The 20,614-nt window shown below is 35.9% G+C and overlaps 1 protein-coding gene across 4 annotated transcripts in view; it reads right to left on the reverse strand.

Annotated features, from left to right (window-relative positions):
* Window positions 1-1,050: 1,050 nt before the first annotated feature.
* Window positions 1,051-20,614, reverse strand: part of MAP4K3 (mitogen-activated protein kinase kinase kinase kinase 3) — a 186,869-nt gene continuing 167,305 nt past the window's right edge. For 2 of the 4 annotated variants that reach the window (XM_030921605.1, XM_030921604.1), the window contains 8 exons: window positions 18,156-18,214; window positions 16,173-16,276; window positions 11,752-11,923; window positions 9,683-9,751; window positions 9,512-9,604; window positions 5,934-6,004; window positions 3,629-3,684; window positions 1,051-2,488 (listed from right to left, as the gene is read on the reverse strand). In XM_030921605.1, coding sequence (XP_030777465.1) covers window positions 2,401-2,488; window positions 3,629-3,684; window positions 5,934-6,004; window positions 9,512-9,604; window positions 9,683-9,751; window positions 11,752-11,923; window positions 16,173-16,276; window positions 18,156-18,214 — 712 coding nt within the window. In that variant the 3' untranslated portion in view covers window positions 1,051-2,400. The remainder of the gene's footprint in view (window positions 2,489-3,628; window positions 3,685-5,933; window positions 6,005-9,511; window positions 9,605-9,682; window positions 9,752-11,751; window positions 11,924-16,172; window positions 16,277-18,155; window positions 18,215-20,614) is intronic. The other 2 variants (XM_010364146.2, XM_010364147.2) reach the window with 1 other exon arrangement.

Below are 20,614 nucleotides of genomic sequence, written 5' to 3' on the forward strand. Positions count from 1 at the left end.
GACTCCCAGATGTATCTTTAGAAAGTTTCTGGGCAATCCACAATCAGTTGTACATTTTATTTTTTGAAAATGTTTTTAAGTGTTTAACAGTTAAATGTGATGACTAACATTTTTTGAGATATGACCCTTTATATAACTTGTAAGAATTAAAAACTGAAAAAAACATGGTTCAGAAAAAGGGTAAACAACCTTGTCAATAAGAGCCAAGAACAGAATCTCGATCACTTAAAAATCTTCACTTAAAAATCTTTTCCAGCAGTCTGTTTTTCAGCAAATTGGTAATGTTATACTGACAAAGATGTGTCCTAAAACATAGCCATTAGTCATTAATGATAGGATTATTCACAATGTGTTTGAGAAAAGTGATAAATGAACACAGCTGTTATGGTTATTAGCATCTGTACGATTTCAGATGTGGAAACTGTTAAATTATTCAAGGTCATTGTGACAGGTAGTGGCATAAGTAATAGTGGAAATGGTGCCTCTTGATCCCCAATCCAGTTCTTCCCTCTTAATCTTCCCCTTCCTTACTTCTAGAACTGCATTTCCCAGTGCTCCCTTACTTTCTCTAACCCAGGTACTAGCAAATTTTTTAAAGAATTCTTTAGTCAGTAAAGTAAGAATTTTAGGCTTTTCAGACCATATAGTGTTTCAGAAGTCACTCAACTCTAACACTGTAGCACAAAAGCAGCATAGACAACATGTAAGTGAATACGTGGTGTTGTGCTCCATTAAAACTTTATTTACAAAAACAGGCAGTAAGCTGGATTGGTCTGAGGACTGTAGTTTGTGGACCCCTGCCTCTAACCAGAAAACTATGAATGTTTGACTTTTCTTATCAGGAAGTCAAAGATTCTGCAAAAGATGCCCTTTTCTCCTATGTGGAAATATTAAAGCTTCATGAAATTGAAATCACATATCAAATAAAAATCATGATTTCAGGGAGCAAAATTGAGTACTTAAGAATTTAACTACAAAACAAATAAAGCTTTCCCCCTTAATATGTTTTAGTGTTACCATATATAGATTAAACCAGATGACAAGCTACTATACAACAGCATGTTAAAAAACATGTTTATTTTACAATATGTACAATCAGGAACATATTTTAAAACCATTATCAATTAAAATAAATGAAGACCATAAATCACAATTTAGTTTGTTCTTAGTGTATATACTCACATTAAAATATAAAGAACATATACCAAAAAGAGCCAAAAGTGTGCATTTTGCTAAAACCTGGTATATACATATTCCATTGGAAAAAAGCAATCAAAAATGACTTAAACCAAAACTAAGTTCCTGTGATGTGTAGTAACCATTATATTGTTTGTATGAGGTAGTAACTAAATTATTTTGGCCATGTACTAATACTCTAAGTCAAAAGAAATATGAAAAGGATCATAAAATAAGGCCAACAAAAGAAAAATTCCAAGAGAAATTTGAACCACTTCACTCTATGGAATGTTACAGTTCTTCAGTGTGATTATATGAAATGTTTAGTGAGGACTCTTTAATAATGCTAATTAATTCTTTGTGCATACTGTAATTCAGACCACAATTGCAGTATTATATCATGGTACCGCTCGCTATTCTGTGATTCAAAAATGTTCAAAGGTATTATTTTTAAGCAAAGACAAGCAATCTTACAGGATTCTGCTTAAATATAAAAAGACCAGTTACTACAACAGGTGGTTAATTGTAATTGGTTTGCTTCACATAGAAAACAATCCAAATACATTTGTGGAGCCAAATGCTTATAGACAATGTCACAGCTTACTTTTGTGACTTAATACATCACATATCAATACTTTGTGCAAATATAAACACCAGTGTACTTGCATTAAAATTAAAAACAAGATTATAAAATGATTACAGCCTCCATTACAATTTTAAAAGTTACAAGATTTATATTCATATTACTAAATTACATATAATAAAAATACAATAGTGTTAAATGTATTGTTTCATTGCCAGCATCCCATTTTGTAATATAGCCACACCCAAGAATATACTAAAGAATTCTTAAAATATTAACCCAATTGCATTTTCATCAACATTTACAGCTGTACAGATAAGACACTTACTTGTACATCTCATAAAAGTACATTATCTACATAAATTCTTAGTGTATGTCTTCAGCAATATGAAGTTTCACAGAAAAAATACTGCCTATATGTACAAAGATTACATAACAATGAATTAAGCACTTGTGTGGTTCAATATGCTAAATATATCCATACCACTTAAAACAAAATTTTCCCCATCTTGTCTCATGCCACAATAAATTACAAAAGTAACTGAAGACAGGTTACTGCAGCTTTTGTACAGCTTCAAGCATCCATTAATGTTGCAGTGGTAGTGTTCTTTCTAGAGTTAACTGTCAAAGCACAACAATTCTCAGTAACTGTTTTCATGACCCGCCAGGATGTACAAATTGCTATTTGCTGTGGGGTTATCAGTTGGCCTACTTTCCAAAACCACGACCCTAAAAGTAATAAACAAAAAACATATAACAAAACAAAGTTATTCTTGAAAACTAATGTTAGCCCCCAAATTTTCCATTGCTTCTCCAATATGTGTCTCTATAAATGCTGCTCATTAGATTGTGGGTAGAAATCAATTGCTATCACTATGATTTACAGGGTCAGTTCTAGCTCTGGGAAGTAATTTTGCTGTCCACTACCACCCATCTCTAGGCCAGTGTTCTTCTAAGAGTCAGAACTGGGGAGAAACCTACATTAGAAATCATTTGGGGGAACTTAATTCCTATTACAAGTTCTAAAAATGATTTGCAGTTTAAGAATCAGAAGCTAAACTGCCAGGGTCTGACCCAGAGACCCAGGGTGCATGACGGATGAATAACATACTCAGACACCAGTATTCAGTGAAAGAGCAGCTAGGGGGCCAGGGCACTCACAGAAAAGAGTTGTAGCAGCCATGTGCCCTGACCAGCTGGCCCTGTGGGCATTTATTCAGCACAGATTTAATGACAAAGGCTTTGAGTCAACACACCTGTGGGTAATTAATCTGGTTGCCCTCCCCTGGAAAAAGCAGTCCTGCCCCGGAATGATCAAAGATCGGTTTTAGAACAACGTGAGTAAACAAGCTATTTAGATAAACTCCTCTACATTCCTATGTATTTACGCCCTAAGCTTTGGAGAGAATTCAGCTGCCTTCAGCCAAATCTTTTATTGAAGCTATGCAAACCTTCTGGCCTTCCAAGAAGGTTTGTGTCTATTTCCCATAACTTTATAATTTCTCCCACCACCCTGACAGATCCCCTACAGTCAATCAGAACAGGTCTCCAAAATCCTATCTGGCATTAACAACAAAAAGTTCTGTTCATTAACATATGGTATTTCCTCTTTCTTCTGCTACAAATCAGACGTCAGTATGTTTAATGCAAACTAGTACTGACAGATCCATACATTCCTGTTACTTGGAAGATCAGGTACATTTTCAAAGGCTTTCTAACTTTCTGACTTGTGAATTCTTATAGTGTGAAAAATTCAATGTTGAACATATTGCAGACATTTCAATTCTCTTGAAAAAGAAATCCTTTTCATGCTGGATCTACAAAACATGTTTAGTACTCTGTATTTAATAATACAGCCCATTTTCATACCTGTCAGATCCAAGCAGCCTGAAAATTCTTGTGCTATCTGAAATTTCTTGTGTTACCTGTTCAATTAAAACATAAATTTAATTTCTGAAATTAAAGCCACAAAATTTTCAATGGGCCCTTCATTATAATTCAACAGAAAAGAAACATAATCCCTAAAGTGAAAATATATTCCTGCATGACTATTTATTCAAGTCAGCATGTAGGTACATCAATTTGTTAGTCTAGGGGAAATGTGGTTAATTTTGAGTTAATCAGGCAAAGGAAAATGATTTCCTTGTTAAATCATAAGACTTCAAGGGAAAAATTTGAAAGCAAAGCACTAAATCCATTTTATTTATTAGAAACTTTCATCATTTATGTTAATGCTAATGGTAAGGTTACTGGCAGCAGTAAGCTACTTAGATCTGGTTCTTTTACTTAAAAGGCTGCCATGTAGTTTAACAGGAAATATTTAAAAGCCAGACATGCCTTGAGTTTGAATCTCAGTTCTCCCACTTACTGGGCAACGTATGTAACTGCTAGAAATGGTTTTTTGCCTTGCAGTGTTCTTGTAAGGATTAGTGGGTATAATGCCTCGCTAAGGAAGTGCTCAATACATAATAATTATCTTTCCCACTTCTTCCCCATTCTCTTGAAATGGTATTTTCTAATGATCATATATCCTTCAAGAAGTCCTCAGTGTGACCAATTACCAGCTGAGGAGTTAAGAATAAATATAGGGCAGTAGCATCTCCCCAAAATTTGATAGGCTGAAGAAAAAATGGATTTGAAATTAGATTTATTCCATCAATACCCCTACAATTAGATATTCTGAACAGCAATGACTCGCAGCTTCTGTTGTAACCCAGCACACCTGCAGGAAACAACACGCTCAGCACACTCCAACGCCTGTGGCTCATCATGACTGTGATTACCAACATATTTTGGGGTTTGCCTACTAGAAGAATCTAACATTTTTGGAGGTGTGTATTGACGGGCTGCCTGTGTAGTTCTAAGGTGACTTTTTGGGTGAACTTTTTCCTTTCAGTTTTTAAACCACTCTCTGTCTGTAATGCTTTTCATTCTCCGACTAGTGTTTATTAGCTGTTGACTGTTCCTATCTCCCTGCTCAGTTCCTCAGGTGATTTTAGAAAGTGTGAGCCCACTCGTGGGGATTACTTTTAGAAACGTAGTAGCAGCCACCTTTTTTTTTTTGGGAGGGGGGATGGAGTCTCATTCTGTTGCCAGGCTAGAGATCCGCCCGCCTCGGCCTCCCAAAGTGCTGGGTTTACAGGCGTGAGCCACCATGCCTGGCCAGCAGCTACCTTTTAAACACTTACTATAGGTCAGGAACCAGGCCAAGCACATTACATGCTTTGCTTCATTTAATCATAACAACTCAATTCACAGATGAAAAAATATAGGTAGAAAGAAGTTAGGTGACATGCCAAGGTCACCCAGCTATTAACTAGCTAAACTTGAGACTTGAAGTCTAGTGTCTCAACTCTGGAACCCAGGCTCATGAACACTGTGGTATATTGCTTACTTTGTTAGAAATAAACGCTCTGAGCTTAATGAATGACAGTTTAAGGAACAAATAAGCTTCCTTCCAAGTGACATGACTGAGATTGGCTTGGGGGTACTGGAAGAATTTCTGACAATTTTATGTGCTTATAATATTCTGGGGGCAAGTGCCACATCTTGCTCATGTTTATAACCTCAGAACTTTCCGGCATAAATGTTGAACTGACTTGAATATGTCACACGGCTTAGAGTTAAATTATTTCTGTGAGGTAGGAAGGACTCATGAGATGCATAGCTAAAGGTTAGTAAAAAGGAAAGGTAAAAGGGGCAAAGAATTATATACATGTCAAATGAATAAGGATGTTGAAAATAAGAGGCAAGTGGGCTTCCAGAGAAATATAGTTCTTTACTTATAGTCTGCACTGGTCATTATTTCTGAAGTACCAGGTAGAAAAGGTGCTTAAGGCCAGAGAGAGCCACCACTAGCACTCTTGCTCCTGGCGTTCCTCTGGGAAAGTTGAAAGAAAATCATAGTTGGCTCACTTTTAGCAGATTAGCAAGTTCTTGTTCTAAATTTTAGAGTGATTATTTGGAAGCACATTAAATATGCAATAAGTTGTTTGAGTAGTGGAGAGAGACAGGTGGCCATAGAGTACGGGCTACTGACTTTATCAACAGACTAAATATGTAAATATTAATAAAGTTAGCCAATCAAGCATTACTTGTATCATTTAGGAATCAAACTGTTTGAAGTGGAATTTGATAATGTTTGGTGACTACTTAATGGACATAATTCACTTACCTCATTAGATCTAAAACTTCTACCTTGCATTCCATGTTTCCAGAAAGCTAGCACACTGTCTTGTAGGCACACTAGCAGGCAAGAACAGCTCAATTACTGTTAATAGTACAAAAGTTCAACTGATAAGCATCATTTCATCCCTCTATCTCATATACCAATATTGAAATTCACAACTAATGTCAGCTATTCCATATTTATATGGCATGTTTACATTTGAAAAGTTTAAAAATACACTATACAGAGCTTATGCATCTTTTTGGTAGGAAAAAATTTGCTGAAAATATTTTTGAGTTTTTTTTTGTATTTTTAGTAGAAATGGGGTTTCACTATGTTGGCCAGGCTAGTCTCAAACTCCTGGCCTCAAATGATCTGCCTGCCTCACCCTCCCAAAGTGCCAGGGTTAAAGCCATGAGCCACTGCATGAGGGCTGTTTTGCTAATTTTCTAAAATAAAATACTGCAAAACATACAGAAAAATACAGAAAACAGCATAGAAATACATGTGTATCCACCACCCAACAATCAAATCCTAACATTCTGCCATATTTGCTTTAAATAAAAACAAATACAGCTGGCATCCCCTATGTACCCTGCCCTATTCCCAATTTTGGCCTTTCCTTCCTCCCTGAGATAACCACTATTATAAATTTGGTATTTATCATCCTCATGCATGTTTTTACTATTACTGTAAGCTTATACTACCAACATAAATTTTATATTGAATGTTTCCAACCCTCATACATTTGGTATGATGAACATTTAGGTTATTCCTAGTTTTTCATTATTACAAACAATTTTGCAATAAACATTTTTGTAAATCTTGAATACATGTACAAATCTTTCTTGATGGTAGACACCCATAAATAGAATTACTGAAGCACAGGGCATGTAGAACAAGATTTAGTTTTGCCTTTTACATATACATGTTTAATACACATTTTTGCATGTATTCAGGGAGGAAGAAATCTTATTTTATTTTCTGCAGGTAACCAATTGTACCAGCATCATTTGTTGAATGACCCATTTCTTCCACACTAATACATAATGCCATGAATTTCCATTTACATGTGGGTCTATTTCTGGGCCCTTTCTTCTGTCTCACTCTTCTACCTATTTATCCCTGTGTTGCTACCACACTATCACTATGGCTTTATAGTAAGTTTCAATATTGTGTAGAAAAGGATTTGTCAACATCTATTTTATTATTCTTGGTCTTTGGCTCTTCCATATACATTTATTTTTTATTTTTAAAAATTGTGGTAGAGATGGGGTCTCCCTAAATTGTCCAGGCTGGTCTCGAAACCCTGGGCTCAAGTAATTCTCCTGCCTCAGCCTCCTACAGTGTTGGGATTACAGGCGTGAGCCGCTGTGCCTAGCCATTGCATATGAATTTTAAGAGGAGCTTATCAAGTGGCACAAAACATCATGTTGGGATTCTTACTGCAGATCCACTGAACCTGTGGATTAACTGAAGAACTGGCATCTTTCTCACTTAAGTCTTTCTACCCATGGACATGATGTAGTTCTTCACTTGCTGACTCTTTAATGTCTTTAAAAAAATAATTTGGAGTTTCCTAGATAACGATCTTAAAAATGTTTAGATTTCATTTATTCTTATATATGTTACTTTATTGAAGTAAGGGATCTTTCTTCCAATTAAGTTTTTCACTGATTATTTAGGAAAGCTATTCTTTGGTGTTACTCATATCCAGCAACTCTGAATTCTCTTATTAGTGCTCGTAATTTATTATAGGATTTAATGTTCTATGTACATAATCATACCATCAGCAAAAAATGATCTTTTCATCTTTTTCTTTCTAATCCTCATACTTTCCCTTTCTCGTCTAATACACAATATTGAAATGTAATAATAGCAAACATCCTTATTTAGTTCTCCACTTTAATGGGAATTAATTTGATCATTAAACATATTTTTAACAGGCTTTGCTAGGTGAAGGACATTCTTTTCTATTCCCAATTTGCTAAGAAGTATTATTTTTAAAAAATCATTAATGGCAGATTTTACTGAATGCTTTCTGGGCATCTACATGATTTTCTCTTAAAACTTGGTGTCATGTATTACATAAATACATTTTCTGATGCTGAACCATCCTTGCTTTCCTGGGATAGTCTACTATTTGATAATGTGTAATTCTATTTGCTAATATTTTATTTACACAAAAAAATCGATTTTCATAAGATTATAATTTTTGTTTTCTGTACTAATCTTGCTTGATTTTAGCATCAGTATTAAACATTGATTTATTCAGAATTCCTTGTCTGCAATCTGAAACAATTTACACAGGATAGGGACTTATCTCTTCCTTTAATGGGGGAGGTAGATAAAAAGCCATCATGCCTGATTACCAGGCACTACAAGCAATGAACTTGGCTGTGGTTCTCCATCTCCTGTGGGATACTTCTATAACTGGAGCCCAGTGGGCCTGTTAGCTTCAGACCTGTATACTGCTTTGAGATTCTGTTGTTGATCTTGCTTTTTGACCCTGGCTATGTCGTCTTTGAAAGCACAGATTCCATTTTAACATCTTGATCAGATATCCCTCAAAACTGACTTATTATAATCATTTGTTTATTGGATGAATGACATTCTAGTTGGAAGAATGCAGAAAACAGAACCTGGAATAAGACAATGAACTAACTGACTTTAGCCTTACCCTCTGCTAATATACATACATGCAAATATCTTTATTTTACTGCTAAGGAACACCAGAAAAAGTGTGCCTAGTTAAATATTAATCACCATTCATTTTCCCAGCACTATCCTATATAATTTTCACCTTATTTTTCTTGAATGTAGTCATTTAAAAATATTGATTCTGTCAGAAATCCTTTTCCAGAAAAAAACTCCTATTAAGCAAAATGTGAGAATGACAAGAAGAAACTTCCATATACTTAAAATTCTCTGATCAGCAGGTACAACAGCCAAAACATAATCTGGTATACTAAGTACTGAATTTTAAAATACTTACAGAAAAACCCTATAGGAGTCTGGAGGAAACGGGAATTCAAAACTATGTTATGAGAAATGACATTATTTCTTAGAAGGAAGATAACATTATCTACACTACAGTTATTAAACTATTTTAGAGAATGCGTAAGAATGAAGGCTGATAGTGACCTCATATTTATTATATCCTCTATTTTTATTTTACTTTTTGAGACAAGAGTCTCACTCTGTCACCCAGGCTGGAGTGCAATGGCATGATCTCAACTCATTGCAACCTCCCCTTCGCAGGTTTCAAGTGATTCTCATGCCTCAGCTTCCCGAGTAGCTCAGACTACAGGCGCGTGCCAGCACACCTGGCTAATTTTTGTATTTTTAGTAGACACGGGGTTTCACCATGTTGGCCAGGCTGGTCTTGAACTCCTGGCCTCAAGTGATCCACCCACCTTGGCCTCCCAAAGTGCTGGGATTACAGGCATGAGCCACCACGCCCAGCCATATCCTCTATTTTAAAAAAAGAGTCCTTAATAGTATCAATCTTTAATTTTGGATAATTAGCAGATAAATTATCTTAAGGAGTTCATAATGCAAAGAATTATAAAACTTTGACTTACCTATTGATTCAATCTGGAAATCAAAGGTGAGTTCTGATGATAATTTCCTGCTAGATTTTAATCTTCCTTGGAGATTCACTATTTTTATACAACCTAGAGGAAAAAAAATCACTCAGAAATTAAGATAAAAGAAGTCTTGTTAAAGTAAGACATTCATAAATAAAAACTTACAGTCCAAGCATACAAGGATGGTATCTCTCTCCAGTTGGGTTACATGAGTAACATTTGTCTGTGGGGTATCTACAACACAAACAAATTTTGGTAAACCTAAAGAAACTGTGATACTTAAAGCATGGAAACATTTAAGAAAAATAATTCTGAGGATAACAGTACTTGAAATGGGTATCTCTTGTAATACACACGTAGTGACTGAGCCAGGCTATGTGGGTTTAAATGCTGATGCAAGTGCTAAACAATGTTAAGTGCTCAACAGAGCATATGTTGGCTGTTGTCAACACTACTAGTGATGCGGAACACATGGATACAGAATGCCGACTGCACTAGAAAACAAACTATACTTAAAATATCCTATAATGCAACTTTTCCTCTTTTAAAAACCAAATTTTCTACTAGTGGGAGATTTGTAAATACATGTAGTTCTCAAAGTATGGTTCCTGTATCAACACCGTCAGTATCACCTGGGAATTGACAGAAATGAAAATTCTTTTGTTTTTGAGCCTGCTGCTCAGGCTGAAATGCTGTGGTGCAATCATGGCTCCCTGCAGCCTTGAACTCCTGGCCTCAAGTGACCCTCCGACTTAGCCTTCTGAGTAGCTGAGACCACAGGTGCAGGCCACCATGACTAGCTAATTTAAAAAAAAATTTTAGAGATGGGGTCTTGCTGTATTACCCAGGCTGAGGTTTGTCTATATATGCCTTAAACTATGGTCTCTGTGTCAACCTCATTAGCATCACTTGGGAATTCACAGAAACGAAAATTCTCAGGTCCTATCTAGACTATAAATGAACAGCTCTGGGGGTGGGGCCCAACAATGTCACAAGTCTCCCAGTGACTCTGATGAATGCTCAAGTCTGGTAATTGCTGCTGTGTACTACATACTCAATGATTACTCTTACCAATACTCCTAGTAAAGTGATGCTGTATGATTAAAAAGGTAACATCACCTCAGAGAGGCAGGGCAACTGGAGTTACGTAAAATACAAATTTTCAGGTATACACCATTTAAAAGTACATAAAATACTTAAAAATTCTGAGAGTTATGAAAACGTTAAGTACCCAAGTTTTGTTTTAAATGTTTCCTATGTCAATAGGCATTTCGTATTCATTTTCATATTAATGAACATAATCAAAACAATTTGATGCATGTAAAATTCTCTAAAAAGGAAATGTGAAACATAAAATGAAAAGTATTATCAAAATACTAAAAATATTTGAGTCTATATAAATTGTTATTTCCCTTTTATTTGTTTGGAAAAAAAGTGCTTTAATTGGTATTCAATTTGTAATATTAATTTAATTATTTCCAAGAAAGATTAATTCAAATATGACTTTATGGGTTACCTATACATGGGGTCCTTCAAGAGACACTGTTATTTAAAATACATGTCACCAAAATCAAATAACAACTCAGGTGTATACCTCATTTTATAGTAAGAGGTGTGTTCATGCACAATTGTTTATTAATATATACCATAATATATACAGGACTTTGAAGATCAGATCCTTCATGTTCATTTCTAAATAAAAAAACTGGTGTATGTGCTCCCAGTCTCATGTTTCGGCAATGTTTGCTTGATTTAGTTGGTTAGTTAGAGACAGGATCTCATTCTGTCACCCAGGGTAGAATACAGAGGCATAAACATCGCTCATTGCACCCTCGACTTCCTGGGCTCAAGTGATCCTCCCATCTTGGCCTCCCTGGTAGGTGGGACTACAGGCATCCACCACCATGCCCAGCTAACTTACATACAAGTTTTATAGAGACAGGGTCTTGCTACATTGCCCAGGTTGTTCTTGAACTCCTGGACTCAAGCGATCCTCTCACCTCGGCCTCCCAAAGTACTGGGATTACCGGCATGACCCACCATGCCCTGCCTGCCAATGTTTTAAATTTGTCATATGAATTAGTTATTTTAAAGAGTAATCTTCCCTTCTTCCAGTTTAGTAATAGTTATTGAAGACTGGCAGTGTATGCAGTTTTTGCTTAATAAGAGAGTAAACTTACTACTTATAAAACCAGTATATGTATTACCCTTAATAATTTCAAAAAATTACAAACCTGATTCTGTAAACCATGAAGAGGTAGAATTTGGATTGACCGTCTCAAATCGAACCACTTGGTTGAAGTCTCTACCTCTACTGACACCAACACAAACTAAAGGGTACTCCTGTTCAGGAACTACCAGCATTTCAAACATTCTAAGTGGACATGGTATAGGAAAATCTATGTGCTAGAGAAAGAAACAAAAATACATTAAACAAAGGAAAATAAAAACCAAATAATTCTATAAGAATACTATAAAACAGCTTTCTACAATAAAGACTGCATCTTGTCACAGAAATTCAGGTAATGCAGAAAAATCTAAATTGTGGAGTATCTTTATAAAGATTTTAGGTTTACCACCACAAAATATTTTAAAGTTATAATTACATGATTTTAGAACATTAAGGCTGAATGGGAATTTCTAAGTCACATGTCCAACTCTCTCTTTTCAAAGTTGGAAACTGGGGCCCAGGAACTGGGTGACTAGCCCATGTCCCCCAGCCTTTGTGGCAGAGTCTCCTGTCTCCCAATTTGATGCTTCTTCAGTTATACTCCTCTGCCTTCTTAATCAACTGAGCAAACATGGATGAGAGAAGTGAAATGCTAATTAGCAAGAGACACTCCTCTTGTAAGATATGAACAGAAAAAGTCATAAATTAAAAAAAGTTAGCTTCATATCTCAAGTGATTTTATCTAATAAACTCACAGTTACAATACAACCCATCTTAATTTTTTGTAAGTTTAAAATTTCTTTTATATTGCTACAAAGAATAAATTCACATTTTGAAGGACTAAAAAAAAAAATAGATGGAAAACACTAACTTCATTAGTAATCAAGAAATAAAACCACAATAAGTAGATACTATACATACCCACCAGAATGGCTAAAATTAAAAGAATGAATTAATAAGCATCCGAGAGGAGTAAGCAAACTCTCACACAACAGTGGTGGTGGGAGATAGAGTGGCATAGCCACACTGGTTAACTGCATTATTTATTAGTGCTGGATATAGGCATTCCTTAGGACCTTGCAATAATACTCCTAGGTATACATTCTAAAGAACATGAGTACATACATACAACAGACAAATGCAAAACAGATAAAATTATGGCATATTCACAAAATAATTATATATAGAGAACTGAAAAATGAATCAACTATAGCTATGTCCAGCAACTATACAAATATAATGCTGCACAAAAGAAGCCAGACACAAATGAACATATACTTTATAATTCCACTTAAATACTGTTGAAAAATTAAATAAAATTAGTTCTAATGTTTAGGGACATGTGCTTAGATAGCAAAAAGAGAAAAAACGTAAGAACTTTCTAGGTTCCTTTGTAAAAAAGAGGCAGGGAGCTGACTAAAAGGGAGGATGACAAGGGGAATTCTAAAATTTTTCTTCACAAAAAATTAAAAAAAAAATACCACTCTCATGCATATTTTATTTAGTTCATTCTTATATATTTTATATTTTTGTTGCTTTTATAAACTGGCTGTGTTTTCACTGTATTTTCCAAATGGTTATTGCTGGCATTTAACGAAGCTACTGGATTTGATTTGTTTTCTTTTTTAATCTGGCAACTCATAAATTCTAAAGAAAAGAAAAAGGTGCAACGGGGGATATTGTAACAGGTAGTTTTAAAGTGTTGGAAGATATAAAATGGTACTTGTGGCTGGAACGTGAAGCTCTGTGTTCACCTGCTGTTCCCACATTCCTTCCTTCCCTATGGCTGCTAAAGTCCCTCCATTCCACAGGCACAAACACTTCATCAATATTCTCCAAATCTCTTCTCTAAGAGCTTTCCCATTGCCTTGGGGCACATGCTTTTGATAAAACCTGTCATTTTTAATAAGGTACAGCAACTTAAATAATTCTCCTTGAAATAAAGAGCAATGAAGCAGAAAAAAAACCAATGCTTCTGATTAAAGATGCATTTTTAAACTTTTACAGTTTAAACACAGAAACAATGCTTTAAAAAAAAAAGACAGATTTTGACTACTTCTACGTTGCTTCGAATAATAACTAAGCAATCTGTCTAAGTCATTAACAGAAGGCATGTCTAATAGTTTTAAATCCAGTTGCTATTGTCCTTGAGGGCAGCAACTGTATCTTGTATATTTTTGTCTCTCTAGTAGGTAACACGGTGCCTCGCCTGCCATAGGTACATTATGTTTGCTGGGGAGATCTTTAATTTTTAACTTTTATTTATGATGAAAATGCAGTCTAGGCCGGGTACGGTGGCTCACACCTGTAATCCCAGCACTTTGGGAGGATGAGGCGGGTGGATCACCTGAGGTCAGGAGTTCGAGACCAGCCTGGCCAAGACAGTGAAACCCCGTCTCTACTAAAAATACAAAAATTAGCTGGGCGCCTGTAGTCCCAGCTACTCGGGAGGCTGAGGCAGAGAATTGCTTGATCCTGGGAGGTGGAGGTTGCAGTGAGCTGAGTTCACACCACTGCACTCCAGCCTGGGCAACAGAGCCAGACTCCATGTCAAAAAGAAAAAAAAAAGCAGTCTAATGATGCAAAAACTGTCAGAAATGTCATGAGGAGGAAACAAGAATACAGAAAGCATAACAATGTTTTTGAATACATCTGATGAAGGGTTACAGTACAGAAACACCATAAATACTGATTAAAATAATGTTAAGTATGGAGAGAAATATATACATATACAAGTCTTGACGCAGAGAGACACAGAAAAAAAAAGAAAGAAAGAGAGAGAGAGAGAGAAAGAAAGAAAAAGAAAGAAAGAAAGAAAGAACAAAAGAAAGAAAGAAAGAAAGAGAGAGAGAGAGAAAGCAAGCAAGCAAGCAAGCTAGCTAGGTTAAGGTTAAGGAAAGTAGGCAAACATTATGGCTCAGAGAGTTCAAGGAAAGGGAGAAGAGTGATTAAAATCTTGACGGAGACCTGCAAGTAGAATTGTACTACAGGTTCACTATCTCAGAATGCTGGTAACAGGCCTCATTAGAGCCACGCCAGGCACCCTGGTGCCATCTACCAGGAAAAGAGAAGCCATGGATGGGTAATTTTTAAGCTTCCTATGTCTTCAAAGTGTATGTTCCCTCCTGCATGCTCTTGACACAGACAATTCCTCTAACAGAGAAAAGTATCTTTCATTATACATTAGGATAAATGGTTTAACATATTAGATAACATATAAAATTCATTCATATCAGGTTAATCAGTCTATCAGTATACAAGAATAACTGATATGATGAAACATTTCATTTTGATACAGTTAAGGAATGAAAATAATAGGAAGGACATATTTCAAATAGACTAAAGAAAGAAAGGAAAAAGGAAAGGAAGGGGTTGCCGAAAAATCAAACTGTGTAAACTTTACCATTCCATCTTGGATAAAGCATTCTTTTGTCAAATAAACAAGAAGAAAGAGGAGCTGAGAACAAAACAATTTTTGCCATAAATGGGCTGTATTCAGTAGTTCTGCTTTAGACAACTTATAAGGCTATTTTCCCCTGAGGTTTCAGTTTAAATAATTTTTGTTTCAGTGTATTTACCTGTGAAATTAATACTTCAATAGGTTTCAAATTCTTGAAACTATATTTTCATCTGTTTAGCCCTAGTTAATCTTGAGGTTAAAACTGATATGAAAACGAAAACTAGACTTTTTAGTCACTTACAGGATTTTAAACAACAGGGAGTCAATACTTTAAACATCTTAATACTATAAAATTTAGGAAGAACCCCACTCCAGCTATATTTCGACTCTAAATTTCTACTGAGATCAAATGCACATGAAAAAAGACCACTTAGTCCATATATAATAGCACGGAAAACAACATTAAAAATTCATTTGGTATTTCCTTGATGTAACTGAGCCTGTACTTCACATATTTTAAAGGTTTTTTCCTTAAATGTAAGTTATAGATGAGTAATAGTAAATATTTTTAAAATTATTCATTCATTAAATTATTTTAGAAAACCTTAAGCGCAAAAAAAAAAAAAAAAAAAAAAAAAAAATCTGTGGAAAGGCCTGGGCAAATTAATGGGTATGTATATAACTAAAACAACTCGTTTCCCTGTCATTATGGTTATCCCTAGTTCTCCCAGGCCAAACTGCAACCCGTATGTTGTTTTCAGCTGTGATGGAGGTCAACCAGAGAGTATATTCAAAACATTTCACTGATCTTTTGGTACTTCCTGTTTCTGCCATCAGGCTCTGCAAGTGAGACACTATTTCCAGCTCCCCACCGCCATACCCTTGAACTATTTCTCTCGTCTCTTATGAAACTTTTACTAGGCCAATTAAGTTCCTTACAATTGGGCAGATCTTCACAACCCTGCCACATTATCTAAAATCATTAAATTAACTTGAAAATTAACTGAAACAATGTTTCTTTAAAGAACAGTTAAGGTTGACAAGCTTTTATACTAAGAACAAGATAGTGTGACTTTTATGCTTACCTTAATTAACATAAATTTCTGCATTGGTTCAACCCATTCTAAAAGAACAATGCTAGTCTGAAGTGCTCCACATAGGTATTTATGGCCCGTATAAGGATTTCTTACTGTCAAAGCAAAAATATAAATGAGTCCTCTTATAATACAAAGTCCTTATGACAATAATTGCATGCTCAAAAAAACAAAAAACAAAACTAAACATAAAATCAAAAGCTGGCTGCCAGTTCAATTTCTTAATTAGAGGGCTGGGTGAAAAAAATACTGTTTCAGGTAGCAGCAGGAAATGCCCTCTTAACTTGCAGGATTTTTATATGTATGCAGAAATGAAACCGCTGGTTATAATGAGGCTGTGAGGTAGGAGGAAGGACTTTTGGTCTTATGATGGCAGGAAAATTACCTGAGGTGGCAACATTCTGATAAAAGGGTCAAGGTAAATTTGGGAAGAAGTTGTCAAACTCATAAGATACAACACATTCAGGTGGTTCACAAGGTGCTTTTGCTGGTAATGTTCAGAAGCAATAATGTTTTGTTTCTGAAAATAAAACACCTGTCCATCTTCCCCCTTTTGATTAAATTCTTATGGTCACTAAAAAACATCACAGATATTAACCAAACTTTAAAATACTGATTTACAAATAATAAAATTGAATTACCTCAGATTTTGAAATATTTTTCTGGTTATAAACCAGAAGAAGTAAAGTAAATATATGTGAAGTAAATATATTTGGAATAAAGATAAAAAAATTGAACTGTGAAAAGGGGAACAGCAGTAAAATTCACAAACTTCACATAGATTTGAAATATTTAAATGGCAGAGGAGGTGAACAGCAAAAGTGTCCCGCCAAAGAAAACAGAAAAGTCTATATAGGAAATTATTTCCTATAATTAACTTTTCCTAAAAACCTGCCCTTTTGTGCCCAGGTAAAGTCAGTTTGCTGGAAGTTCTAACAGAGACTCAACCATCATTTCTAAACCCAACCCTGTCATCCTCTATCGCTTGCAACCAGCTGTTCTTGCTTCCTGTTAACAACACTTTGCCGTTCTGCCAGTCTTTTGGGTTTGAGGCCTCAGTCATCTCTGACATCTTTTCCCTTCACACCCAGACACTCCTTCCTTACTATTTGCACTGCTACTGCTCTAGCACAAGACCTCCTTCCTTACTTACTGCATAGTAATACGTACATGTTCACACAAGACCAACGGCTCACCCTCATCTGCCATTCTCCTTTCTATAATCCATATTCAGCTAAGCTGAATAGTCAGCATTTATTATGTAAGCTTTATGATTTTTTTTTGCCTCCACATGTTATGTCATTTCTTCTGTTTGAAACGGCCTCTCCATCTATTCAGTTCAAATCTGAATCTGCCTTATTTTAAGGCCTAGCCCAAATGCCACCTTCTTCAGTGAGCCTATGTTTAGAGTCCCTTCCACACTATACTTTGTGGTATAATGACTCATGTGTTTATCGTCCCTTTAATAATAATAGTAACTTAAGGGAAAGAAATAATTTTTTGCTCTGGCTATATGCAAATAGAACAACTGTTATGGGGGGAATTTAGGTGAGGGGAAGGTGAACATAAAAACACATGCTGAAGGAATAAATGCCATCTCACAAGCCATTGCTAAGCAGAATGGTGAATGGTATGTAACAGGACCCTTGGAAAACAGGGTGTGATAAAATGTGGTAAAAAAAAAAAAAAAAGAGTCATACTACTTTCTCCATTTACCTAGGCAATAAATTATTTGCTAAACAAATAACTTATTGGCAAATAAATTATTTGCAAGGTACTATATATTTGGCTTAGTCTACACAGAGATGAAATGGCCAAGAAATTTGTTCTACTTAAGAGAGAAAAATAAAGTATTACTGGCAGAATGCCCTAGGGTAGTACTGTTTTATGCCAGATTTTACAATGAGTCTCATGGGGTTTTCTTAGCTGCCCTGTGAAGCAAGACAGCTATATGCTATTGCACAGTTTACTTACCAACACAACACTTCTGGCACCATTTGGTTTCAGGGATTTTTGCTGATACAGAAAATTTCCTAAATGTAAATAAAAGTGAGTATATACATGTAGGCAAACTTAGTATATGAAAAAGCTACTGTTACAGATCAGTGGAGAAAGGATGAGTTCAAAACTGGTGCTGACATACTAGGTCATCTGTTAAAATTAGAATGAAAAGGCCCAGTGCTGTGGCACGTGCCAGTAATCCCAGCGCTTTGGGAGGCCGAGGTGGGCAGATCACAAGGTCAGGAGTTTGAGACCAGCCTGGCCAACATAATAAAACCCCGTCTCTACTAAAAATACAAAAAAATTAGCCAGGCATGGTGGTGCATGCCTGTAATTCCAGCTACTCACGAGGCTGAGGCAGGAGATTTGCTTGAACCCAGAAGGCGGAGGTTGTGGTGAGCTGAGACCATACCACTGCACTCCAGCCTGGGCAACAAGATCAAAACTCTGTCTCAAAAAAAAAAAAAAAAGAATAAATTGGATCCCTTTCTCATGGCCCCCAATCAGTTTCAAATGGATTAAAGGTTTAAATGTGAAAACAAACTACAGAAGTCTATAGAAATGTATGACCTTGGGATTTAAGAAAACACAAAAAGAACAAATCATATAGGAAAATGCTGTTACATTTTATTTGACTTTTTTCCCCCCCACTGATTCATCCCTAGCACCTCAAACTACAGGTGGCAGTCAATTATTCAATCAGTAACTTTGGTTTACCAAAAGATAACACTGAGAAAGTGAAAACATTAGCCAAAAACTGGGGAAAGATATTTTTAAGTACATGTAATAAATTTACATGTACTGTAAAAAGTTGTTATAATAATTTGTGAAGAACTTCTTTTATTTAGAAATCTTTGTTTATTCAGCAAAAGTGGGATACAGATGTTCTGCAAAGGTGCTATAGGGGTTTGGCAAACATCTGAGTTGAATTTAACAGATAAAAATCAATTCTGAATTTTTTTTAAGACTACAATTTAAAAACTACACATACACTCAAATATCTTTTAAAATGTAATATAATAAAGACTGTTGGTGCATCAAATTGTAAAAACCTCAAATTAAACCCAATTTTGTATACTTTTTTAAAATTAAATTTTATTTTATTTTTTGGACAAGGTCTCGCTCTGTCGCCCAGGCTGGATGGAGTGCAAGAGCGTGATCTTGGCTCACTGTAACCTCCGCCTCCCAGGTTCAAGCAATTCTCCTGTCTCAGAACTCCGAATAGCTGGGACTACAGGTGCCTGCCATCATGCTTGACTAATTTTTGTATTTTTGGTAGAGACGGGGTTGGGCCACGTTGCCCAGGCTGGTCTCAGACTCCTGAGCTCAGGTGATCCGCCCGCCTCAGCCTCCCAAAGTGCTGGGATTACAGGCGTGAGCCATGGTGCCCAGCTAAAGATTTTTTTTTTTTTTTTTTTTTGAGACAAAGTCTTGCTCTGCCGCCCACACTGGAATGCAGTGGCTTCACCTCAGCTCACTGCAACCTCTGCCTCCCAGGTTCAAGTGATTCTCCTGCTTCAGTTTCTCAAATAGCTGTGATTACAGGTATCAGCCACCACACCCAGCTAATTTTTGTATTTTTAGTAGAGAGGCAGTTTCGACATATTGGCCAGGCTGGTCTCGAACTCCTGACCTCAAGTGATCCGCCTGCCTTGGCCTCCCAAAGTGCTGGGATTACAGGTGTGAGCAACTGTGCCTGACTTCTACAAATAATTAAATTCTTTTTTAAAAAAATAATTTTTATAAGAGAGATTTCACCACGTTGCCCAGGCTGGTCTCAAATTCCTGAGGCTCAGGTAATCTGCCAAAAGTGCAGCCTCCTTAAGTGCTGGGATTACAGGCACGAGCCACTTAAATGTGTAAATTTGCCAAAGATTAGATAGATGCCAGTGCTCTGCACAAGTCTTTTTTTTTTTTTAGAGTTGTATAATTTTATATAAAATTGTACAACACATGTGTTCAATGCAATCCAAACAAGCTCAGAACAATTTTCCTGATGGATGTTCTTGTAACTACACAATTGGCAACTGAGTGATAATCAAGCATAAATATAATATTAATACATATTGTAATACTGTAATTTTAACCTTTAATACATTTTATATGTTGACCTATTTATGAAAAGCTATAATTTTAGCTTCATTTACTAAGTCCTTACTATGTGCCATGCATTTAGACATCTGTGTCATTCAGTCTGTTCAATGAAGAGGTAGGTTACAGCATAGAAATCTGAAGCTTAGATTTTTGCTCAGGTCTTTTTTTTTTTTTGAGACAGGGTGTCACTCTGTCGCCCAGACTGGAGTGCAGTGGCGCAATCTTGGGTCACTGCAACCTCTGCCTCTTGGGTTCAGGCAATTCTCCTGCCTCAGCCTCCCAGGTAGCTGGAACTATAGGCTGTATCAATTTAAATGAAGATTATTCGGAGTTTGCAA

The sequence above is a fragment of the Rhinopithecus roxellana genome, chromosome 17, assembly GCF_007565055.1.
Source record: "Rhinopithecus roxellana isolate Shanxi Qingling chromosome 17, ASM756505v1, whole genome shotgun sequence".
Lineage (NCBI taxonomy): Eukaryota > Metazoa > Chordata > Mammalia > Primates > Cercopithecidae > Rhinopithecus > Rhinopithecus roxellana.